The sequence below is a fragment of the Oenanthe melanoleuca genome, chromosome 11, assembly GCF_029582105.1.
Source record: "Oenanthe melanoleuca isolate GR-GAL-2019-014 chromosome 11, OMel1.0, whole genome shotgun sequence".
In the NCBI taxonomy this organism is placed as follows: domain Eukaryota; kingdom Metazoa; phylum Chordata; class Aves; order Passeriformes; family Muscicapidae; genus Oenanthe; species Oenanthe melanoleuca.
In genome coordinates, this window is record NC_079345.1 from 3,640,230 (window position 1) to 3,665,782 (window position 25,553).

General features: G+C 40.7%; 1 protein-coding gene across 2 annotated transcripts in view; it reads right to left on the reverse strand.

Annotated features, from left to right (window-relative positions):
* The window catches only part of CDH13 (cadherin 13), a 425,128-nt gene that overhangs the window by 60,128 nt on the left and 339,447 nt on the right, over nucleotides 1–25,553 (reverse strand). For both annotated transcript variants that reach the window (XM_056500421.1, XM_056500420.1), the window contains exon 8: nucleotides 18,530–18,670. In XM_056500421.1, coding sequence (XP_056356396.1) covers nucleotides 18,530–18,670 — 141 coding nt within the window. The remainder of the gene's footprint in view (nucleotides 1–18,529; nucleotides 18,671–25,553) is intronic.

Sequence of the window (25,553 nt, forward strand, 5' to 3'; positions counted from 1 at the left end):
CTGATTCCAAGCACACCAAATGTCTCATGCAAATAAAGGCCATTCCCAGGAAATACAGGTGGCACCAGTAAATAAATAAGAATTTGGTATCACCTCCAGTTTGTATCAAACAGCTTTACTGCAGGGCTGAATGTCTCTTAAATCAGGACATGTATGAAGAGCATGAGTTCATTAAGGGACTGTGTTATTCCTCTTTTAGGATGGGCTCTCCCCCTCCTGTAGAATCCTCCATGTAATGTGCTCATACATCTGCACCAGTATTGCCACACTGAGCTCTTCCCAAGGACAGCCAGTACAGGAGGAATTAATTGGATCCTGACACACATTTCTAGATACAGATTTTTCACCTGAGCTTGCCAGTTCTAGGGGAAATCATTTTAAGGGACAATAAATACCACTTTATTTCTGTACACAGCAGTGTGATATACTGTAAGCAGCCACCCTTCCTCCCCTTGGAAGGCAGAAAAATGCTGAGCTTGCAGATACCTCAGAACCATCTCCTATTTCTTGCCTCTGAGTAAGCTCATAATTAGAGTAGAAACACAAGGAACAATTTCAATGGAGCTGTAAAACTCCAACAGAAGGGGAAAAAAAATCTATTCGAGGTTAGAACAAAATCTTTTTTTAATCTGGCTAATGCTGCTTTTGTGCTGATGCTGATCATTGTATTTATGACTAACTGTGGGACATTCCAAGGCATTGACACCTGACTTCACTTACTAGAAAAGCAATCACGTGCAGATATTCAACTTGGTGATTAATATGTAGATACCTAATTTTTAGTGGATTAAACCATGTTGTATCAATTTAGGATTTATAATCAAACCCTGACGACATCTGATTAATGCCAGCTCAGGCTCCCTGAACCTTACAATGTTCTTGCTCCTTTGGAGCTGGGATCACAGCAGGCTGATTACCCCCTGATTATCCTGAGTAACTGGGGTCAGAGGTTTGCTGGCACCACAGAACACATTTAATTCAATCAATTCAGTGAGTGAAGCAGTTGGGGAAAAGAAAAAAAAAGAAAATATATATCTATTCCAATTGCTGTAATATAACATTAGAAAGATTGCCCAGGACTTCTGTGCTCCAACTGATGAACATTTCTGCTTAATTTCTAATTTAGTATTTTGCTCCTCCTGGCTCTCACTACTTGCCCCTGACAGATTCCTGGTCTTACTTTCACTTCTGGTGGATTTTTGCTGTTTAGCTGAGAACCATTTCATTTTTCTTGCATGCAGAGAGCCTTTGATCAGCTGTGGCAGAGCACAGTGGTGATTTCAGACAGAGATTTGGGGAGCTCATTAAAGACTCCACTCTGTACCTCAGCCCCCCGAAGCACCAAGTGCTGTGTCTGGGATGAAACACAAAATTTCCTTTTACTGTTCCCTGAAAACCTCGAGGCCCTTCACCTGCAAGTGTCCAGCAGCTCCTGTGAGTGAGGTTTGCAGCCTGCAGAGGGATCCTGAGCCCTGGGGTGGGTGATGATCACAGCTCCAAAGGGGCACTAGGGGATCTAACAGAACTGAGGGACACCAGAGAAAATGGTAAATTTGGACCTAACACTGAGCTTCAGGCCAAGGAAGAGGGAATAATATCCAAAAACACAGACATGACCCCAAAGGATCCCAAGGGCAGGAAGGGAGATGATCAGAGTGAGCATCCTGCTTGTCCTACAAAGGACTCCAGGGGTTGCCACTCCCCACAGCACCCTGACCACAAACACTGGAATAAACCAACTTTATGGCCCAGAGGAGCAAGGAAACAGTGAGAGAAACAGCAGGAAAAGGGGTAGGAGCTAAGAAAAGTGTGTAAAACACTTTTACATCTGTCCTATTATCACTACTGAAAAATTTTCCAAGTTGAAGAATATTTGTTTGGTTGTTTCAGTAATTCAATCTGAATTAAGAACTAGAATTAGGATTAGAATTAATCCAAGAATTAGGATGAAATGTGATTAGTTTTCAATTTTATTAACATTAAATTCTTGTCTTTGTATATAAGGTGAGATTCCCTTTACCCACCACCAAGATTTTGAATGTAAAAATACAACACCAGGGGTAGGCATTACCTGCAATGCTTCCTCAGAAATTAAAGCAACTTTCCTGAGTAGAAATCCTTAATAAAGGAAATGAAGTCTTAGACCTCTGTTTTCTCTGCAAGCAGGAGAAAGCTGCAATTTAATTTTCTGCTTGCCCACAGAGAAGATCCATTTTCTGTATGTTCCTTTGGGGTTTTTTGGAATGAAAAATGCTCTATGGCTATAAAACATTCTCTTAATGAAGCTCACTCTCAACTATCCCTGGAACTGATGAATTTCCTCCTGGAGCCCTGGGCACATTTGCCCACAGGACAAACCCTGGCACAGCTGTAAGCATTTTTGCCTTAAGAGAAGCCCAGGGTAGGAGCTGCAGGACAGAAATTTGATGTATTAGAGAAAATCAGAGTGTCCTAAGTGGGACATAAAGCTGGGAACCTACAGACAGTGCCTACAGAACCTACACAGTGCCTGCAGGCTCTCCTCTGTGCATGAAATATTCTCAGCCTGTTCTGCTACAAAATCCAAAACAAATAAAAAGACAACACCCAAATGGCTTAATCAATTCTCCACATCAAACACAAAACCACAGGTAGAGAAGAAAACAAACAGCAGCAAAACCCCATCTCATCAAAGCCCTCCAAATCTATGCACCCCTCTCCTCCTGTGCTGAGGATGAAAGAAGAAACCACAGAGAGCAGACGTTGGTTTTGTCACCTGCTCTGTGCTGGAAAAGGAATTGTGGACAATGCAGGTGGTTTGATGTGCAAACAGCAAAACCAGGGAAGTGCAAGGAGCTGCTGGGCATGCAGGGCAGAGGCAGGAATTGTTCCATCTGCTCAGCACTGGGCTGGCTCACAGCAAGGGAGGCAAAGAGCAGGGCACAGGCAGAGCTCTAAAGCACATGGGCTGGGATAATTCTGGGTATCAAAGGAGCTGTTGGGGATATGTTGGAGTCAGTGAGTTTGGGGGTCTCTGAATTCTTCAGGGGTTGAATTAAAGCCTGTGGATGGATTGAAGTATATTAATATTGAAGCATATATACATATATATAAGTATATAAGGTAGAGGTGTAAGTTTATTGAAGTATATTAGGTAGAGGTATCAGTTTATTGAAGTATATAAGGTAGAGGTGTAAGTTTAAATTTTAGGATAAGTAAGTAAGTCAGTAAGTTTTAGTATGAGCTCTAATGCTTTTAGTAAGTAAAAGGTTTAAACACTAAAATAGAAGTGCAAGTTCTAGTGAAGGTTGAAAAACATGCTGATGTTTTCAGTGGAGGCTCCAGGCCCACAGTGGTAGACAGTGCTTAGACATAATAGAGCTGTAGTAAAAATATTGCTGACATTTTTCAGATAGAACAAGATAGAGTGTATGCATAGTCTATTAAGAAACTGGAATTCTAATAGGTTAAGGAGTGGTGGTTTGAGTTTGTGTCTCAGCTTGTTGGGAAGATTCTATATAAGAGTATGTATTGGGGAGAGCTGGTGCTTTTTGCCATCACCTTTTCTGCTTTTTCTGCCATTGCTTTTTTGCTTTTATTCACCATCAACTCCAAGACCCAAGAAGGCGACAGGAGCAGCATTGGCCCCACCACGACCTCAGGGAGCAGCTTCTGCTTCTGTTTGGAACTCTAACCCAAAACCTAGCATGGACCTTGATGTCTGTGACTGTGCCTTTTGAGACTGGTGTGCTTCTGCAATAAATAACCTTTCAGCAGCTATTAGCTGCTTTGCTCATTTTAGAAGATAATCCGACCAAGCTGGTGCCAAGAGCTCCAGGGTTTGTAACCTCACAGGGATAAAAGGATTGTCTGGGTGTCACCTGCACAGAGACAAGCCAAGAACTGCTGGGCTGCACTGCAGGCAAGGGGAATCCTCACCAGGTATGAGGCAGAACTTGTCACAGGACTGCTGGGACATCACAGAGACCCCAAAGCTCTTAAAGGAAACAATAAGCAAATACTGGAAATTACATAAACAGGAGGGAGGAATCTGAGGATATCTTGAGAGTCCTTCCCTGAAAACTTCGTGAGAAACCCAAATCCAAGAATCCATACAGAACAAAACACATATGCCTGATTTTCTAGCATTTTTAAGGTTCATGATGTTCGTGAACACCCAGGAAGTTCACTGGATTGCCATGATTTTTTTTTTCTTTTCTGTGCCAAAACCAAGTGACAGGAAAGAATTTCCTGATTGAGATTCCAGTCTGAAACTCCCCATCAGCCAAGACTCTTCACTGTGCTGGGTTTGGTGCTGACAGCTGGAGATAGAGATAATAACTCTTAAATAACTCTTACTGCAGATAAAAACTGTGCCTTTCCTGTGTAGCTTTCCTAGCTGGTCATGTCCTCCTTTGGCAACAAAATGTGAGGAAGGGGGAGAGGAAAATAACTCAGATCTCAGCCTGGGGAAGGATCCAAAGGGGACAAGAATGGCAGTGCCAGATATTGAAATTTATTTGTTTTGAGGCTACAACGTGGCCACTGTAGCAAAATTCCTGCTCCACTTAGAACTCCTCCATTTTTATTAGTGAATTAAAACTCTCCCCTTGTAGTCCCCCAGGAACAAACTGCTCCTGCCAAGCAGACAAGATTTCTGAAGAAAATCATGCTTTTAACAAATCTCAGCCATTACTTCATCATTTTCCTGAATTGTCTAGCAAAAAAGGAATTTAAAGGCCTGCATTAAAATTCTGGAGCAGCTATGAAATGAAGAAAGCAGATTGATTTGCATTCTGTTCCGCTCCTCTCTTTGCCAAAGTGATTTTTATTTAAAAAAAAAAAAAAAAATCCCTAAAAATTAAAAATACTTAAGCCCCACAATCTGAGCCTGAAAATTCAGTTTTCGACATCAAACCTCTGATTTTTTTTTTTTTTTTTTTAATTTGCTTATAATATAAACCCTTAGAAATAGGATTTACAGAAGAAATGCTGCCAGAAGCCCTAGAATGTGTCATCCACTCATCCCTCACGTGGAATTTAAACAAAGTGCCACCCTTGCCTTGCCCACAAGCCCTGCCAGCAGGTCAGGATTGAGACAGTCTGGGAGCACTGTCTGGGGTTTTTATGCTCATTTTTTCCCATGGCAACATCTCTGTTTCACGTGCTCAGTTTCATTCCCTCCAATCTCTGCATTGTCTGGTTTGGGTTATCCCTCCCAGGGAGCACCTGCCACGTCTCCTCTCTGCTGCAAGGCACAGAAAGCACATTTGGAGTGTCTGGGGCCAGCTGGCACTTGCTCCTCAGCCATAAATTTCACTCCAATCACACCCAACCTTCTCACCTCTCCCACTTCCCAGCCATTATTTGTCCCTTCCTTGGTTTCCTGTGACATCCAGCTGAGAAATTGCATCTCCTGCACTGGCACTGTGAGCACCAGCCCAAAAGATTAAACACAGCTGCTCTGTGTCACCTTGTCCTGTTGGGGACAATGGCCTTGGAGCCACCTGCACAGACAGCAAGGGGCTTTTCCTCTCAGATTCCAGTGCCTGAGTTTTGGGAACAGCCCTGAAGAGATGGGATTTAAATTGTATTGGGGTGTTAGTCCAAAGTGGATGAAGTGGAGAGTATACTCTCCTTTATATCCCCAGAGTGATAAATGTGATAGTGGAATATTTCTTTATTTTATTTTATTTTTTCAGGGAAAAAAATGGGAAACCAACAAGGATTTCAGGCACATGAGAAATAGCTTATGAATTTAGAAGATAGTTCAGCAGAAATAAATTGTACATCTGTTCATTCATTTTAATAAAGCAGGGAAATGACACACTGCTGGAGCCTTTGGAGAATGCTGGTATTTTTAAGTGATGATCCTGTAATAGTAGCATTAACATTTGTAATGCTGCCCCTGCTTTAGGAATTTAAGAAAAATACATTGATGGGATAAGTGAGCTTCAACCTATAGTCTGGACTCCAGGCATTAAAAAGTGAATAAGGTGCTTCCTGAATACTCCCAAATTAGTTCAGGAAAGGCTCTACAATGGCTCTCCCATATAACACAGATAATCCTCTCAGTGTGTGTTGATAAAGCACACTTATTATTTCTGAATAAATAATTCAGATGTGCACCATGTAGCCGAATTTCTGCTGACTAGAGCCCCAGTCTGCACTTACAGGCAGCTAAAGAGGAGAGTTTTCCTTGAGAGTAGTCCATTAAAGAAACCAAGGAGATGCTTTTCCTGGCTGCATGGAAACATGTCCCACCTTCTGCTGAACCCAGGCAGGAGCAGAACATTTCCCCTGCTCCTCCCATAACACAGAAGTTAGAAATGGATGCATTGCTTCATTGTTTCTATGCTGCCATTATTTACAAAGCCAACGTGCAAATGTAAGAAATAAACCAGTGAGCCTGCAGGGGGTGGTCCATTTTAAAAGCTGTGTTTTGATTTTCCAAACTGATCTCCATGGGAAACAATAAATTAGGAGTTCGATACTAACTGCCATGTTCCCTCTAAAAGCACCATTATTAAGATCATTAAAATTTCCTTTTAATTGATTGCATTAAAGCAATTGCTGCTGGAGTAAGGAGCATCTAAAACTGATTAGTGCTCACATATTGCTCTTTGATCAGCTGGGATCACCCTCACTCAAGGAAACAGGCGGGTCTGACATCCTTGAGAAGTGAAGCTCACTTAAAATTGGATCTCAGAACCTTTTAATAATGTCCCAACACCGTTCCCACTGTCCAAAGGAGAGCAGGGTGACCCATTTGACCTCCCCAGGGCAGAGATTTCCCAGGGGTGCTGCTGGCAGTGCTGACATCCCTGATTTATCCAGCAGCACTGGAGAGTGACCCTGTGCTCCTGCAGGCAGCCTCAAACAGCCTAAAACAGCCTCAACAGGCAGCCCAGGCAAACCAGACTCTTTGTAATTGAATTCTCTGGTGAATACAGGGGGATTGAAGAATGGAAATACCCCTGGGACACAGAGACCCCCTGGCTGAACACTTCCCAGCAACATTCACAGGTTTATTGATTGGAACTGCATTTTAATCAAATGCTTAGAGAAAGAAAACAGTTCCCAGGGACTGTCAGCCAGCCCTAGCATGAGGCATGATAAACCTGTTTGTGCCAGGAGGATCAGGCAGTGCCTGTGTCACAGGAAAAGGACATTAAAGAGTTCAACATCTGCAGGCAAAGCTGAATTTATTTACTTATGGCTTCAATTATTATTTAAGATGAAAAACTTGAAAAGGTCAGAACTGCTAAATCAGAAAGCCTGCCCTTCATTTGTCTTCAAACTTACACAGGTTTCTTAGCTTCGTTCACTGAATCAATTAATCAGAAGCAATGTTCTTTGTTTTCAAATGCCAGTTGTGTTATTCCTAAATATGGAAATATATTGTGTTATTTCCAAATGGACTTGTTGATCTTAGAGCTCTTTTCCAACCTAAATGACTCTGTGCCTCTGTGAAACAGACAAGTAAGTCCAGGTTTTTGTTTTAACTCATGCTAGAAAGTGCAGCTGTAGGAAAATGAAACAGCAGGTCTTCAGTTTAGGTAGGCAGACACCTATGGGCTTGTGTTTCTATTTATATATATATATATGTATAGAAATCCAGATTTACTTCCCAGTCTGAAGCTGCACTTCCATCTCCATTTGGATGGGAGCCACAGTTTGGATGCAGGCAGTTAAGAATATCAATGCCACAGATAAATCTTCTTCCCTGATAGTATTTCAGACAACTGTTGGTTTAGATTTAAGCTTATTTAGCAGGATTGATTTTCCTTATGTTTCTTTCAAAACTTCCTCACATAACTCCTTTGATTCTTCAAACTTTTGGTTTTGTTTTTTTTTATTTAGCTAAAAGATTGCTTTCAACCCTTTAAACTTCTTGAGGACAGCAGTGCTCTCCTCACCATCAGTCTTCTAAATGAAACAAAATCATTGATCTGAGAACATCTGACAGTGCCAGTTAATGTATGGGCACTGCCAGCCCTGGTGGCTGGAGATGGGGGAAACAAATGAGCTGGGGAGGAGGAAATAAAACCTAAAAACAACAAATGAGGGGATGTGGGGAAGACAAGAGTGACAGGGCTCGATTTATAGAAGGCAGGCAAAGGGTGCACAGAGAATTCTGTGAGCTCTGAGCAAACAGTCAGTTTAAGGCACTGAAAACAAAAATGTGGCTGCCAAGGGAAGTTGGTGATGAGGGAAGGGAGAAGAGTTCACTGGGGGATAGCATCAAGGGGTGGGAAAAGGAAGGTCTTCCAGAGGTGATAAAAAAGGGGAAAATCATGGGGACAGAACAAGGATCATGAGAGGACAAGTATCAGAAACAAATTTTGGTGATATAGTGAAAAAAAAAAAAAGCTTTCCATGTAAAAAAATGATGAAAATAAGAGCAGAGAGAAAGGGGAGTCCCTCAGCAAAAAGCAGTCAGGGGATACAGTCAGGAGTGTGCTGCACATCACTGCTCTGGAAACAGGAGCAGAGGGTTTGAGGAATGTGAGTGAAAAACCTCAGAGAGTCAAAGGACAGACTGGAGGAGTCTGGAGAGGGAGGAAAATTTAAATTGTTAAAATTCAGAGAAGGCTCCTAACAGACTCCTGACTAAAAAATAGGCTCAAAAGGGGGAAAACCCAAGAGTTTGCTCTTTGGTTAGTTGGAACAGAGAAGTTTGTTTTGTCTTAAAAAATGAGAGTGAGGCAACAGGCAGAAGGAGCTTTGAAGGATAAATTTCAGTACTGGGCAAATTAAATATCAAGGAGATGACATAAGTGTTTAGCACAGGGAAGTAGAAGAAAAAAATATCTATAAAAGCTTCCCAAGAGGAGAAAACTCCAAAGGACTGGCTGTACAGCAATAGCTTTGGAGGGAAATATTGGGTGAGGAAAACAATTGGATTTTCTTAATCAGGTCAAAGTCTAGAAAGGGAAAGGGAAGATAACATCAGTACTCTGTGTAGACCTGGGCTTACACGTTTTTTGTGACATATGGGCTGGGAACACGAGGGAATACATTTGTAAAAACAAATAAATATTAAGTGACTGTTAGACAGACGGCTGGAGAAAGGGCTGCCCTTTGAGCAAAGAAGCATCTGGAACTCCAAGGAGAACCAGGCCTGGAAACAAGCCAAAGGAGCTACAGGGGTAGGAATAAATTCCACTTCAGAACCATTTTCCTCAAAAGGGACTGTAACTACAAGGAGTCCTGTATGAGCCCCCTAATCTGCTTTTTCTTACATGTAACAACACCATTTTCATTCTACTAAGTTCAAGACACAATCAGACCTATATAATTTTATTTTTTCCAAAATTAATATTTTTCACAGGCATTTGCTAAAAATTTTATTTGAATAAACCTACAGCTCCTTTCAGCATGGTGAGTATTATCCATTGTCTATTTTAATGCTTCAGAGCAGAAGGAAAAAAGATATTTTGTCTAAATAATCCTGACATTTTGATTCGTGTGCACAGATGGTTAGCAAATTTTGGAGTAGCCAAATCAGTTTTAGTGTTGCTGAGAAAAATCTTAAAATCTCACTTGTCAGTGAAGGAATTGATAAACTGATCACAAAACTCATTCCACTCTAGTGGAATGACCAAGCAGTCACATAAACTATTATTTTTGAATGAATAGACTTCAGCTTCACAAATTCCCTCTGCTCATATAAACTGCAGCTATGATACCAGCTCACACATATTGTGTAATTGGTATTAAATAGGGCTTTGTCTGCTGCAAATTGAATATGTTAAGATCTATAGTGTGTTATCATGTTTAATCCTGCTTCTAAAACAGAACTCCCACAGATGCTGCAGGCATATTAACAGTGTGGGTTTCTGAACGTGTGGGATTACAGTGATATTTTACAACACTTCTAACAATTCCTCTGTTTGTCACTTCTCAAATCAGCTGTGCTGTGTCAGACAAAGAGATTTAGAACTATTGGTATTTCTGTTAAAATGTCACATTCCACAGGTGAGGAACTGAAATAATTTATACATGGAGTAAAAGGTCCTTCAAGATCAAAAAGGAAATTCCTGGTCACCTCTTCCTCTCTGCCTGACCTCCAATTTACATTCTGAATTGCTTTAAACTGAAAGAAGGAAGATTAGATTGGATTTTAGGGAGAAATTCCTCCCTGGGAGGGTGGGCACAATTCTGGTACAGGATCCCAGAGCAGCTGTGGCTGCCCTGGATCCCTGGAATGTCCAAGGCCAGGCTGGACATTGGGGCAGCTTGGGACAGTGGAAATGTCCCTGCCATGGCACATAAAATGAGATTATTTAAGGTCCCTTAGAGCCCAAATAATTCTAGGATTCTATGAAGAAGATGATGATGATTTAAGAGTCACTCTGCAATGAATGCCAGTGTAGAAATCCCTGCTTCCACCTAAAGGATTTTTGTCAGCTGGATGTCACCCAGCCAAACAAGGTCTCCCAACAGAGACCTCTAAAGTTAATTTGAGAAAAGAGATTGATGCATCAATTTGTATCTTGATCTGCAAGCAACTGTGTGAAGTTCCTTGGAAGTCTCTGTGTCACCTGCCAGCAGTCAGAGCTGAAGCTGGAATTCCTTGGATAATTAATGAAGTACAATATGCTGTGAAAACTCTTGGGGAAGAGTGAAATCAAAGGAAATTTCCATGCTGCTTCACCACTACATTTAGAGGAAAAAAAAATAATACTCAAATTATTTCTAAATGTCCATAACAATTAATATCTGTAGAAAACAGTCCTAATTTGATCTGAAGAAAAGTCCAAAATTCCAGCTGGTTTTTTGTTCTTGTTGTTGTTGTTTAATTGGAAAATCACACAGCCACTCCTGGTGATGATTGCTAATAATTATGTTTATACAGCTTCCCTGAATAAGTGCTCCAAGACTAGGTCTGGAGACATTATCTTTGTTTAGCTTGTGCTTCCCTCAAGAGCCTTTGTTTGAGCCTCCCTTCCTTTTTAATTTCAGCTCCCCAGCTCCTCACCCAAGTGTGTTTGTGCTAGAGGTACTCCAAACTCTCTCTGCTACTGTTTGCTTTGTAATCCTGACCTTAATATCTGTTGTAAAGTTCACACTTCATAGACCACGTCGAGGAAGCACATTAACCTTCACTTCTTGGAGCAGAGAACAATAAATTGTGGGTTTATGGCTGTTGTGCTGCTCGCAGTGTTTGGATATTTGCTGTCTGCAGAAGCAGATGGAAGGAGCCTGTGGAGGATAAGCCAGCACTGGAATGGGTTTGAGGTGAGAATTGGCCAGCTGCAGTGAGAATTGCTGTTATTGCCACAAGCAGGCTGGCACAAGGCAAAGGGTTTGCACAGGGGCTGCTCAGATCAGCTGCTGACAGCAAACCAGGGCCAGGGGACAAAGGGCAGGAGAGGAGCAGGGACAAAGTGGGGAAAGAGAAAAAGGACTGGCAAAAATGTGAATTTACTGTGTGAGCCTACTTGGAGAGTGCTGGGAGGAAAATCAGACCCGGAGGAGCAGCACTTGGTGCTCCTCCCCAAATTCCCTCTGCTTGAGCCATCATTCCTGTTCTCAGACCCTTCCCTGCACTCTGCAAGTGTTTCTCACTGCTCCCAGGCACTCTGTTGTTTTATGTACTGCTGCAATGTGTTTATCTGGAGATTAAATAGACAACTTCATGTATTCCCTGACCTGGGTGGAGAGCACAAAGCAGTGAAGTCACCCCTCAGGAGCAGAGATAAATGCAGGAGCCTGCTGCCATGCAGGGTATCCAGCCCTAATTATGTGATAAGTGGATGGACTCTGTGTTGGACACATTTTGCAGAAGTTCTTGGACAAAGTGCTTACACTGGTGATGCAGATAGCTTGCTGAAAGCCACATGAATACAGATTATTGTGCACACAGTGTGAATCTGGATGAGTTCAGGAACCACTGCTCTTCCAAACAATATTATTTCATTGGCTTGGTTTCATTTTTTTTTTTTTTGCTGAAGAGCTCCCTGTTTCAGTCAATGCACAGAATAACCACATTTGTTTTCCTTTCTCTGAAGTTATTCTACTCTTGAAATGCTACAGCAGAGTATTTCTTGTTAAGGTCATTGGTAATTCAATCCTGACTGGTGCTGAGCATTTCTCATCACACAGAATCCTCAACCAGCTAATTCTGATTAAAACTGGCACACAATATTCATGCAGAAGTTAAAAAAAACAAAACAAAAAGGGTAATTTCATTATCCAGAGAGCCAGACTGTTTAAATAAGTCTTCCAGATGTCCTTAGTTTGGTAGCACCACAACTCAGAAATATTAATAAACATTCTTCTTGATCGTGGGCATTTTTTCAGGTTATTTGAAAGTGTTGAGAAGAGAGACAGATATTTGGAATCTTAATTGCACTTAGAGAGAGTTAAAGCAATATATGCTCCTAAACCCAGTTTTTTGAACTCCAGTGGACCCTAGATGTCTTTACAGCTACTTTATTAAGTCCAACAATATTTAAATTATTTTTTTAACATCTAAAATTATTTAAGAAAAAAAAAAGAAGGGGTATCTACATGATTGTTATTTAGATTGTTAGGTCCCTAAACTACTTATGTGAAACCTGTTTTATAAGTCATGACAGCTCAGAAAACTCTGGATGCCTTGAATTCCACCACAGGTGAGACCAATGACCAATTATTAATCAGGAAGAAATGGTACAGACACTAAAAATTTCAATTTCATTTGCAGTGACAACAGAATGCTCACAGTCTTCATTTAGAAAATAAAATATTTGCTGCTATTAGATTTTTTGTTTCCTTTCATAAATTCTGTCTGCCACACATGAAAAATACACCAGGTAACATCTTTCATTTGCTTTCCAGGAGACTTTTGGGCACTTGGAGGTATGTCAAGTGTTTTAGTGAACTCCTGCAAGAAGATGAAGTGGAAATAAAGCTGAGTGAAAAGGTCAGTGCAAATATTTATCTGGTGGAGAGGTTTCTGAAGGTTAAGATATGCTCCAGGAGCCTTTCCAGCTGTACTTCCAGCTCTAGAAAAAGCAAGGGTGGCCACAGAGCTCCTCTCTGGTGATCCCCAGCCATCCTGAAGCTGCTCCTTGTGCCAAGGTTTACTGACAGCTGGACAGGCTTTACACTTCTCTGCTGAGCTTCTGTATGAGTTCTGATTTCTCTGCATGTGAATTGTCTCCCAGCCCAAAAACGGGAGCCAAATGGAAATTCCAATATGCACTCTGCTCATGTCGTTTTGCTGTAGTGGTTTTATCCACCCCACAAAACTCTTTCTCCTGACTGATCAGCGCTGGGGGAGTTTGATCCAATTTGGGCAGGAGTTTTAGATTGGCTCCCATCACTTTTGGGCCATAATGGAACTCTGATTTTTAACTACCAGCCTGGCAGTGCCTTGTCATCTGCTCCAGCCCCCCAGCCCTTCCAGCAAGCAGCAGGAGGGAGCAGCCTGGGATGTGGGTTTGTTCTCCAAACTGGTTTATTCTCCAAACTGGTTTATTCTCCCCAGCTCTCTGAGCCACCCTGGCAGCTGCTGCTGCTTTTGTCTCTGCTCAGCCTGGTTTGCACTGAGATTTCCATCCCTACAGGGAATGGGAGAGGGCTGCAGCCCTGGCCGTGCTGCCCAGCTGGGTTTGAGTCAGAGGACAGCACTTTGGCTCTGTTTGCCACACAGTTGTGGTTCTCACTAGAAATCTCTCCCAGCCAGATGTACAGGTCTGAGGGAAGGGGTTGGAAAGGGAATCATCTGCCACTAACATGATTGTGTCTAAAGGTGTGGTGCAGCTCTGGAAGTCCTGCACAGAAAGGAACAAAATTAATTAGGAGTCTCACAGGGCAAAACTTCCCCTGCAAGAAGGACTCAGCCCACAGGAGAAGGAGAGGTGAGATTGCTGGATTTAAGCATGCCAAGTCAATGGGCAGAACTGTTTGCCACAGAAAATAAAAGCATTGTGTCCAAGAGAGATGTTTCTGTATAAGAAATATGGAAAAGTGATCCAGGAGGAACTTTAATTTGCTTTTAGCTCCATATTTGCTCCTCAGTACGGTTTAGCCAATACCAAGAATTAAGACAGGCACTCTCAAAAGCTTCAAACCCACTTCTCAACAGTCTGAGCTGCAAAATAAATCTCTGCAGATGGTGCTGGGCAAGCCTGACATCCTCTGTGAACCAGAGGTGCAGATTGTCCTCCAGGGGCTGCTTCACCCAGTGGGAAACACAACTGAGCCAGGAGGCAGAGCTGCAAGTCACCATAAATCATGGAGACAAGCAGCCCAGCCACTTACAGCTCTCTACAGGAGCTGATGAATCATTTATTAAAGCTCCCATTAGTCATTTATTACTCTTTTATAAACCATTTATCAGCTGGTATTCAGAATGGGAGCAAACCATATTTTTCACTTAAGATTCCCAGCTCTGGTGTATCTCAAGTCTCACCGTGGTGGTGTTTTGTCAAATTACACAAATTTTATTCTGTTCACAGGAGGCAAGATCTCAAGACTGGAAAATTCTTTTCTAAAAACATATATATTAATAAAAAAAAAATATTTGCCCTAATCTTGTTCTCCCTGGTGTGACAGAATTATTTCTGTTGTTACATTTCTTTGTCCCAGAAATGGATGGAATTGAAGGCGAGGCTGGAAGAGGCAGAAAGAGGAATTCTGTGAGGAATGTTCCCTGGCCAAATGAAGTCTCTGTTTGTGATGTGCCAGTGAGAGCACTGTGACAAATCCCACTTTTCCAGGTTTGGCTGGGGATGGGCTGCAGTCCCAAATCTGTGGCAGAGGAGAGATGTGGGAACTGGGGGCACTGCAGCAAAATCATCCCCTTGAGCCACACCCTGCATTCCTCTCTCAAGTGCCTGGCAGGAATTACCAAGGAAAGACAACATATCTGATATTTAGGGAAAATAACACATTAAAGAGCAGCAATGGAAGTTTTAAAAATTCAGGGCAGAAGATAAAGGCAAACAGAGTCAGAGAAATCTCATTTTTGAGCACACACTCTGCAGGCAGGGATGCAATAAGAAGGATTCATTGGACTATTCTTCTGGAGGAGGAAGAAAAGACAGAAAGAGGTCAAGTCCATATCTTTCTTATGCTAAATCTCATTTTTTTCCTCCCCCAGGTCTTAGGCAGTATCTGGGCAGAGCCAAGCCTCCAGGAGCAGAGGAGAGGAGAATTTGCCAGCTTGTGTCTTTCAGCAGATGCTACACTCTTAATTTTTCATCACTCCACAGCCACAGTGACATCAACTCCAGACTAAAATCTTTTTTTTTTTTTTTGCAGTATACAACACTGCAGTGATCCATCAGCCACTCTTACAGTGACACAAGGACAGAATTCTCATTTTTGTGAATTCTAGGTATGAAGACAATACTCAGCACCGTTAGTGTTCACTCATTCCCACCCACTTGGAATATCCTGCAGGATTCAAGCCAGGTGTCAGCTTTTCCAGAACAATCTGTGCCTGCTCCTTGCTCTGCTTCATTCCTTATTTTCACATAAGCAATCCCTTGCTGCTGAACAAAATTTGAGCCTAAGGCCTTTCCCTGCTGGAAAGGAAACTCCAAAATCCTTTGTGACACAAAATAATAATAATAATTCACAAAATTAATTTAAAAACTTTTTCCCATTCTAGAAATAAAGTTGTAAATTTTACAATGAGGTTGCTAACTTTGCAGGTATCTCTATTTTCAGTTTCTGCAATTTCAATCTGGCACAATATCCCAGCCACTGTGACCTTTTAAAAGGTAGACTTTGCCACCTCACCTGGGATTTTTGGAGACACTCTTAAAATATTGCTCTATTTGGCATTAAAGATGAAATTATTAAAACCCCTGGAGGGAGCAGGGTGCTGTTTGCACACCTGAATGGATTTTTCACACTGCTCAGAGCCTATTATTAGCAGAAAAGTGGATGTGAGAGAACAAGACAGATATTTTGGCAGTAAGCAAATAATGAACTGGGCTGGATCCCACCAAGCAAAGCCTCATTTATTGAGCCATCAAAGCCTCCAGGGCTTCAGCTCTTGCTCTGCAGGTGATGATGGAATTGCCCTGCTGGATCCCAGCCAGGGCACTCCTTGGATGAATTCCCTGCCCCACACTGGCCCAGGAGGGATGCAGGGAGAGGAAAAGGGAGGTGGAAGAAGAATCCCTGGACAGGTGCTCCCTCTTCCAGGAGAGGGACTTTCCACAAGATCAGGTAGGAATAGGACATGTGGGGATGGACTTAAGCTGAAGAAATTCGGATTTAAATTGGATATTTGAAAGAAATTCCTCCCTGTGAGGGTGGTGAGGAACAAGTTGTGGCTGCCCCATCCCTGGAAGGGTCCAAGCAGGTAAGACAATAAATAACAGAAGCTGCATTCTAGAATCAAAGCTTCAAATCTACTGAATTTGGGCTTTTCTTTGTCTTTTTTCTTTCAGCTCTAAATCAATAGTATTGCAGCCTGTGGCATTAAAATATAATAACTAAGGATTTTCAGCAATAAATCAATTGATGGACAGCTCCCCCCTCTTACACCCCTCATTTTAAACACAGAACCTGCTCCTAAGGGGGGCTGGCACCACATATTCATCAAAGGCTGATTTTTCCTGCCTTCCCCATGGAATGGGAATATCACTCAGCAAGGCAGAGGGAAGAGTTCTGAGGTCATTAGCAGCTCTAAATAGTGGAAGGTTCAAACCCACATCAAACTATTAATATGAAAAAGAGATGCCACTATGGAAAAGGGGAAAAAAATGCAAGAAAAATATCTAAGAGCAGACTTTTCAAAGAAAACAAGACAATGCTGTCTCTTCACACCTATTTAATTTCCATGCTAAAACCCCTGAACTTTCCAGGATATAAAGCATCTTTTACTGTCTCTGACAGAATTGAATTTTTGAGTATTTCTGAATTTCCACAGAAATTGATACTAACAATAGATTTGTGGCTACGCAGGCACATTTGGAATTTTTGTGTCCAAATTGCCAAATTATTAAGTCAAACATTTATAATTATAGAAAAGACTTCTTCAAAAGAATTCAATCTAGAAATGTTTCTTCCAGAGAAGAATTCTCCAACTTTGGAAATTCAAGTAGGCAGGACTCTGACTGACATGATTAATCCAATAAATTCTCATTTCTAAATACACCAAGCTGTTCTTGTACACTGTTATTTTCCAGAGGGTTAAAAGAAATACAGCATTTCAAAGAAATTTTAAGTATTGGTTGTCAGGAAGCAGCTTTCAGAGCATTAAAGGCCTGATCTAAAAGGTAATTCTAAAGGAATTAATAGTTTGTTCATAGTCACTTAATTGTCACCTCTGCACTTGAAAGGTTTGGATCAGTCTCTCCATGATAATTTTTGACTGAAACACAACTGCCAAAGCTTTTTGCTGGTGTAATTATAGATATTTCCTTGGCAAAATTGTCATTGCTTCTATTTTTTCTTTTTTTAACTCTTCTCTGTCGTGTTGGAATCTGGTGTTCATTTACTTGGTGTTTATAAAAGGACTAATTATTCAAGTAAAACAACAGCAATTTGTTTCAATATAATCCATTGCCAAACTCCTGATATTAGGCCAGGGAACAAATTTTTAAAAGCTAAAAATATATTTCAGGTTAAATAAAAAAAAAAAAACTTCTAGCAACAGGCTTCCTTTTTCTTAATCCACAATTACCTTAAAATCAGGATCCTCAGGTTTACTTCTCATATTTTGGGAATTTTTCCTTAAAAGTTTACAGAGCCCCAGGAAAATTTTATAGCAAAATCCAACCTGTTCTTAAGTGAAACTTTTAAAACTCTCTCATTCTCTCCAGATACCAAAAACCAGGTGGGTTTTTTGGGCAGGGCAGGAGGGCTGGTGGTTTTGGGGTTTTATCAGAATTTTCCAGCACCCTTCAGCTGAATTCAATTCATAGGGAAAAAACCTTTCCTGGCTAATTCCACCTGTGGGTTACATCTGAAGCTTTTAGGACTGGAGCTGTAATTACAGAACCCCAAACTCTGGCTGGCTCACAGGGGAAGTGCTGTAGAAAATATTGTTTTCATCCACAGTCCTGACCATCCAAAGCCTTAAGCCAGTTTTCCTATTTTCCCCCCACAGGAGCAAAGTTACCACCAGAAAATTTATTTCATGGGTTTGCACCCTGCTAGCCAATCTCAAATCTGACATTTTTTTTTTTTTTTTTTTTTTTTTTTTACCTTGTGGTTTGGAACTGATGCACACACATTTATTAACGTGGGAAAAAAAAAGAAAAGAGCAGCTCCAGGAAAGTCTGTCACACCCAGCTAAAACATTCTGTTCCTTAAAGAATTTATATATTTATATAAAAACATATTATATATAAAAATATATATTATATATATATTAAATATATATAATAATATATAATATATAATATATAATATATAATATATAATATATAATATATAATATATAATATATAATATATAATATATAATATATAATATATAATATATAATATATAATATATAATATAAATTTTTATATAATTATGTATTTATATTTATCAACCTGCTAATTCTTACTCCTTGCACTGTTTTGTGGGGAGCAGATGGCAGCTCTTACCTCCTTCTTGGTGAATTCTGGTGCGTGGTCATTCTTGTCATCAATGAGGATGGTGGCAGTGGCTGTGCCTGTCAGCCCCACATCCATCCCCCCCATGTCCTTGGCCTCTATAACCAGCTCATACTTTGGGCTTTCCATAGTCTAAGAAAAACAAAAAGCAGAAAAGGAGAAGTTAAGAAACAATCCCCAGAGGTAACATACTATTTTAAATTAATACTAAAATAATAAATTTTAAAAACACCAAAACTTTATTTGGCCTAATAAAACACAGCAGAGGAACAGATCTGTTATCATAGTTTTACTGAAACACAGGCACAGCTTTCTGTCAGATCAGCTGCTACCCTGGAAACCTCATTTGCAATCCAGCATGAAGGTGAATATTGGTAAACAGTACATAATTTATCCTGTTATTTAGGAAGATTAGGAAAGAGGTAAGAAATTAAAATATTCTTGCTCTTCAAGAGCAAGCTCTACCTTCAGTGCACCAATATTTAGCAGCTTGCTTCATCAGTGTTCTGATGGGTACATAATTAAATACTAATGTCACAATCTACATATAAATTCACTTTATTAAATCCCATTCATTCTGGGCATTAGCATTTAGACTGCTAATCTAAGTTTGCTTCACTGCAAGAAACAAAAAATCAGTTTCCAAAACTGGCAGAGGTTTCTAGTTATTGCCCAAAGCAAATGTGTAGAGTGATATTAATGATTTATATTGCTGATATCTGATTGCCAGGTCCTTATCTACTGCAGAACCACAGCAAAATCCAACTTAATTTCCTCTCATAAAATGCAACCTGAATCTAGAAAAAAAAAACACCTTTTTTTTTGTCAGTTCTGGAATGGGAATGTGCCTCTTTTTTTTTTTTTTTTTTTTTTTTTTTTGAGAATATGTAAGAAGGAGATCCCAGCTCCTCAGCACACAGACTTTGAAGCATTTTTAGGCCAAGGGAGAAGCCACCACCTCAGTTCAGTTACTCATCAGATCAGCTATTATGAAACAATATATTTGCACATAAAGTCAACAAGTCAAGCCAGAAGATAAATTTTGTTCTAAAAACATATGGGCTGCTAGGAAATCAGATGCCACTGCCACACAGGGGATCCTATGAAATCTGTTTCCTGAAGTCTTACATTATTCCATGAAATTCATCTCAGAAGGCAGCAAACCAAGAACAGGAATTTGATTTATAACATCATTAAAAAATACACAAAGGAGTATTACAGACATGCCTGCAACACAGACTCAACCCATGGAAAGTAACTAAATCTACAGTTTTCATATATTTGTTTTCTAAAGTGCATTAAAACCTGAATGAGACTTCTGTCCCCTCCCCTAGCTGAAACTTTTTCATTATTTTGATTAGAAAGTCGTTATTATTGTATGGAAAATGTGCAAAGCCATTTAACACTTCATGTTTATAAGCCTCTCTGCACAGAAAGAAGCCCATTTTTACTCACAAATTGGCCTTTTTTCCCTTGAAAACCATCCCATTTTCTATTGAAAGCAAGCCCATTTATGCCAGAAATTGCATCTACTGCAGCAGAAACGCCTGTGACAGCAGCCCAATGTTTAAGCTCGCACAAAATGTGAAAAACATTGAATTCTGAGTAGTGTTTCATATAATTATGAACACTTCACACTTCCCTGCTATGCAGCACTTCCTACAACTCGTTCTGACACCAAATATTTGCTTGGCTGGAGGAAGCAGCTGCTAACAGATGCAGACCCTGAGCAGAGCCTTGTTCCCATCACAGGCTCTCTTTGCATCTCTTGTAAAGGACCTTTCAGAATTCTCCCACTGAGCCAGGGATTGTTTGGAGCAGGGTGATTTACCAAAAGCTGGATTTGTGCAGGCAGGGCAGGGCTCCCTGTGCTCCCAGTATCCCCATCCTGCAGGGATGCTCTGGAACATCTCATGGCACCTCCTCAGCATTTTCCTCACACCTTTGACCCCAGTGTGTTCTCCCTCCTTTTTCTCCTGTCTTGTGAGCAAAAAGTGCTGCTGGAAGGAGGCAGTGAAGGAGAACATCCTTCCTTCCCCATCTCCATCCCTGCCCAGCTGCAGGGGAGCAATAAATGCAGCACCCAAAATTCGTGTCATTTTGGGACCCCACAGAGACTCAGACATGTCCCACCAAGTCAGTGCCTGCCACTAAACCCAGGCCTGCTCCTAAGTGACCTAAGCACAGCCTTGCTAAAGCAATCCAATCAATACCACTTGTTTAGTGAGATATTAGCAACAGAAATAAGCCCCAGCTCTCAACAAGTGGCATCTGCAGCTCCAAAGGGCAATGGATTATTTTAATAAATGAACATCAGCTCACTTGCTATTTATCTAGTGTGACTTTGTGGAGTGTGGCACTGTTGAGAGGGTTTGTATAATTACAGCAGGAGAAACCATTCCTTTCCCCATCAATTTTCCCTGTAGTCATTCAGCCAGGCAGGGGTGGTGCTGCCAGCTCCTGTGGCTTGCCAGGGGGGTGAGCTGTGTCCTGAGTGCTCCAAAGGTCCCTCCCTGCCACCCCACCAGAGCTAACCCTGCCACCAGATCCCCTGCCCTGCTCCTGACAGAGCTGGCTCAGCACACAGAGCAGGGAGAGGCAGCAGTGACACTTTTTCAGAGTTCTGGCAGAGCCAGCAGGAGCAAACCACAGCACAGGGAAACCAGCAGTGCAGGGCAGGCACTCACAGCTGAATGGGCCAGGGCAGAGCTTTTGGAAATGCTGAATGAAAACACATGATGGTGGGGGTCTGCTGGGTTTTAATCTTCAATATTACAGATATTCTAATAGCAGCCCTGGCTGTCATTTCACACCAGCACCAGGAACAGTCCAAGCCTTGATCTGGGCTCAAACTCAGCTGGAATTGGCAGCACCATCAGTGCAACACTCAAAATGCAAGGTGGGGACCAGTGGAACTATTTGGGTGATTACAGGGAAGGTTTAGGGCCCTTGAGGCTGTGATTGCTGCAGCAGCACCCAGAGCTCTGCCAGCAGCAGGACTCCAACCACTTTCCCCAGGAAACCCCAATCCAGTATTCCTCCCCTGCAGGACACCCATGGATTGCAGATTTTGGGCAGGGCACACTCAGTACCACAGCACCTTCTTTGGTGCTTCAGTCCTCATCCAAAAAATAATACTGGGGAGAATAGAAATCCCTAAATTCCCAAAAAGTTGCTGAAATTAAATCAAACTGTGTTTGGGAAGAGCCAACAACACACAGAACATTCAAAATCCTTACAAGGGTTTTAAGGATCCTTTCAACATTGATTATCAATAGAGAGTTTTCTGGCTATCCTGTGAATATTTGTATTTCTGTAATGGTGCAACAGTGCCTCGACTCTTCTATTTATAATTCAGTTTATAAACTATGTATTCATGCATAATTCTGTATCAGGAGTGTGCTGCCATATCATATTTGGTACTAATGACTTTATAATATAATGCAAACCAGAAAGAATAATTCTTTGGATTGAAATAATTTCAGTTGGTGCTAAATAAATGCTTGTGTTCATTTAAGATGATAATTGCATATAATGCTTACTGAATATGTCCTATTAAGACATAATCAATGTTCTTGTTGAGTAACAATATCAACATTGAATCTAACATTATCTGAGTATGCTTGTCAGGATTTTGACAAATGTAAAATTAAAAAAAAATGAAGCAAAGTGACTATTAGCAGCTCTAACAGACATAATGCTTTGATAATTATAATATCAGCATTTATTTTAAATGCCAGTTTCTGCTGCTTAAAAAGGGTGATATACACAGAAGCTTTGCATTTAGACTATGAATTACAGCTTGATGAATAGAAAAACCCAAACTATTCTGTAACATAAATCCTCTTTAGCTCACCAATTTCCAATTTTTTCATATCATAAAGGGAGGTCTACAGTTTAATCACTGTAATAATGTACTTCTGTTATGAAGAAAATCAATATCTATTTACTACCCGTGGGAGATGTGGAATCCATGGGTATATCTGGAAGCAAAAGGAAGACTAAATTTTCTCCTTCAGCAATAACCATTAAAAAAGGAAAGAAGTTGCTCCAAAGTGGTTGAACCAAATTGGTTTCCTGGCCAGAGTTATTTGTTTTCCACCACGATGAAATCTGTGACTATTTAATATATAGGATATATATTCCATATAACTTACAAATTTATTTTAAATTACACATAAATTTGCACATTTAATTCTTCATAATGCTGGCCTAACCATAGGGCTTGTGTACATGGATGAGTTTGTTATATTTTACATGAAAATACAGGAATTTGATGGGCATAATTTCAACAGTCTCTGTAAAATCATAAGTTTTGACTGATGTACAAATTAGGATTTGGATATTGAATTAATATCACTTTGTAGAAGGCTGTACACACGTGCATCTTGACCATTATATATATATTAATATAAATATTAATATAAATATTAACACCACTTAAGGGAGTTTTCTTACATGGATGATGATATTCACAAGAATTTCCTCAGGTAGAGGTCACCAACACTTAGGGCAGAACAATGGCTAAAGCTTGGGTTTATTCTGAGTTATTTCACTCTAAATCATTATTGTTAGTTAGGCTCCTACTAAAAGTAAGTCCAGGGAAGAGAGCAGATATTCAGTATTTTAAATAAAAACTTTATTTTTTTTAAAAGACACAAAATCACTGAAGTTGGTGCCCCTACACTGGTTTTTACCAGGCAAAGATATTTCCCTTCATAACAGAGGGATGTAGATCTGCAGCAGTTACTCACTAGATGCTCATGGTTTGGGGAAAATATCATTTTCCATGTCAGCTGTGCTAGAAGTAAAAAGCACAGCAATAATTTTTAATAGCTTTGGAGAATAAGAATCACAATGCTCCAAGGAAAATACTTGCTGTCAAATATACTGAAATCACCCTTTTCTTTTAAAAACACAAGCTATGTTTCAGCTTTCCTCCTGGATCAATGTATGTAATTTCTTTTTTTTTTTTTTTTTTTCCTTTTTCAGGCAAAAAGCTCAGTTGATCCTCATAATTAAACAGTGCTGCAGAAATCTTTCACTCCAGTGTGAAAGCATCAATTATTATGTAACTTCTGATTTTAGACCACTTAATCACTCTTATAATTCACACTGAGAGGTGCCAGGAATACAAAGACAGAACTTCTCTCCAAGCCCTCTGTTGGCAGCAGACAATGGCTGGAGTGGGGATCTGCTCCCCAGGAAGGGGAAGGGGCTTGAGTGGAGAAAAGACAATTCCAACTGTCTGTGAACAATTACAGACTGATGTGTGCAAACATTCCCTGTGGGTGTCACTGACTGTCCCCTTCCAGGGGCTGGAAACAGCACACAGAGCACATCCTGCTGGGACAGAGCTCCTCTGGGCTCAGAACCAGGGGAATCCCTGAGATCAGAAACCATGGAATTCCAGAGATCAGAAACCATGGAATTCCAGAGATCAGAAACCATGGGAATTCCAGAGATCAGAACCCATGGGAATCCCTGAGATCAGAAACCATGGAATTCCAGAGATCAGAAACCATGGAATCCCTGAGATCAGAAACCATGGAATCCAGAGCTCATAAACCATGGAATTCCAGAGATCAGAAACCATGGAATCCCTGAGATCAGAAACCATGGAATCCAGAGCTCATAAACCATGGAATTCCAGAGATCAGAAACCATGGGAATCCCTGAGATCAGAAACCATGGGAATTCCAGAGATCAGAAACCATGGAATTCCAGAGCTCAGAAACCATGGGAATCCCTGAGATCAGAAACCATGGAATCCCAGAGATCAGAAACCATGGAATCCCAGAGATCAGAAACCATGGGAATTCCAGAGATCAGAAACCATGGGAATCCCAGAGATCAGAACAATCCCAGAGCTCAGAACAATCCCAGAGCTCAGAACAACTCCAGAGCTCAGAACAATCCCAGAGCTCAGAACAATTCCTGAGATCAGAAACCATGGAAATTCCAGAGCTCAGAAACCATGGAATTCCAGAGATCAGAAACCATGGGAATTCCAGAGCTCAGAAACCATGGGAATTCCAGAGATCAGAAACCATGGGAATCCCTGAGATCAGAAACCATGGAATCCCAGAGATCAGAAACCATGGAATTCCAGAGATCAGAAACCATGGGAATCCCTGAGATCAGAAACCATGGGAATTCCAGAGATCAGAAACCATGGGAATCCCAGAGATCAGAAACCATGGAATTCCAGAGATCAGAAACCATGGAATCCAGAGATCAGAACAATCCCAGAGCTCAGAACAATTCCAGAGCTCAGAACAATTCCAGAGCTCAGAACAATTCCTGAGATCAGAAACCATGGGAATTCCAGAGCTCAGAAACCATGGGAATCCCTGAGATCAGAAACCATGGGAATTCCAGAGCTCAGAATCCATGACAATTCCAGAGCTCATAACCCATGGGAATTCAAGAGCTCACAATTAATGAGCATTCCCTTCTGTATTACAAATATTTACTTCAACAAAGATTTTTTTAAAAATTTTTTTCCCCCAAATCACTGTGTTGCTGTAATAAACGTTCATTTTGACAAATCAATATATTTCCATAAAAACTGGTCTCCTGCAACACCCAATCAGCTCTATTTGCAGTGTTAATTATATATTTCATTGTAACAGTCACAATTTGCAATTCAAACAATCCACAGGCCAAAAGGTATTTGCTGAAAAAAAAAAAAGGTCAAATAATTTTCAGCTATTAACATATTAGAGTTGTACAATCTGTTTGCAGACAATTTGTGAGGAGAAAGGAGGGCAAAGTTGTTCTAATAAATTATTAGCTGCAAATTATTGAATCATTCTTAGTCCCTGCTGAAGGTAGGAATGAGTCTATTTAAATCCTAAAAAACATGAAAGGACAGACAAGTTTCTCCTACACAGTAACCTCAAATGGCTTTTAGTAGAGACAGCTTTTCAAATATCTCTCTATAAAAACCCCAGTGCCAAGAGAATTCCCTGAGTATGGGGAGGGTGCAAAGGTCAGATAAAATGGATCAGGA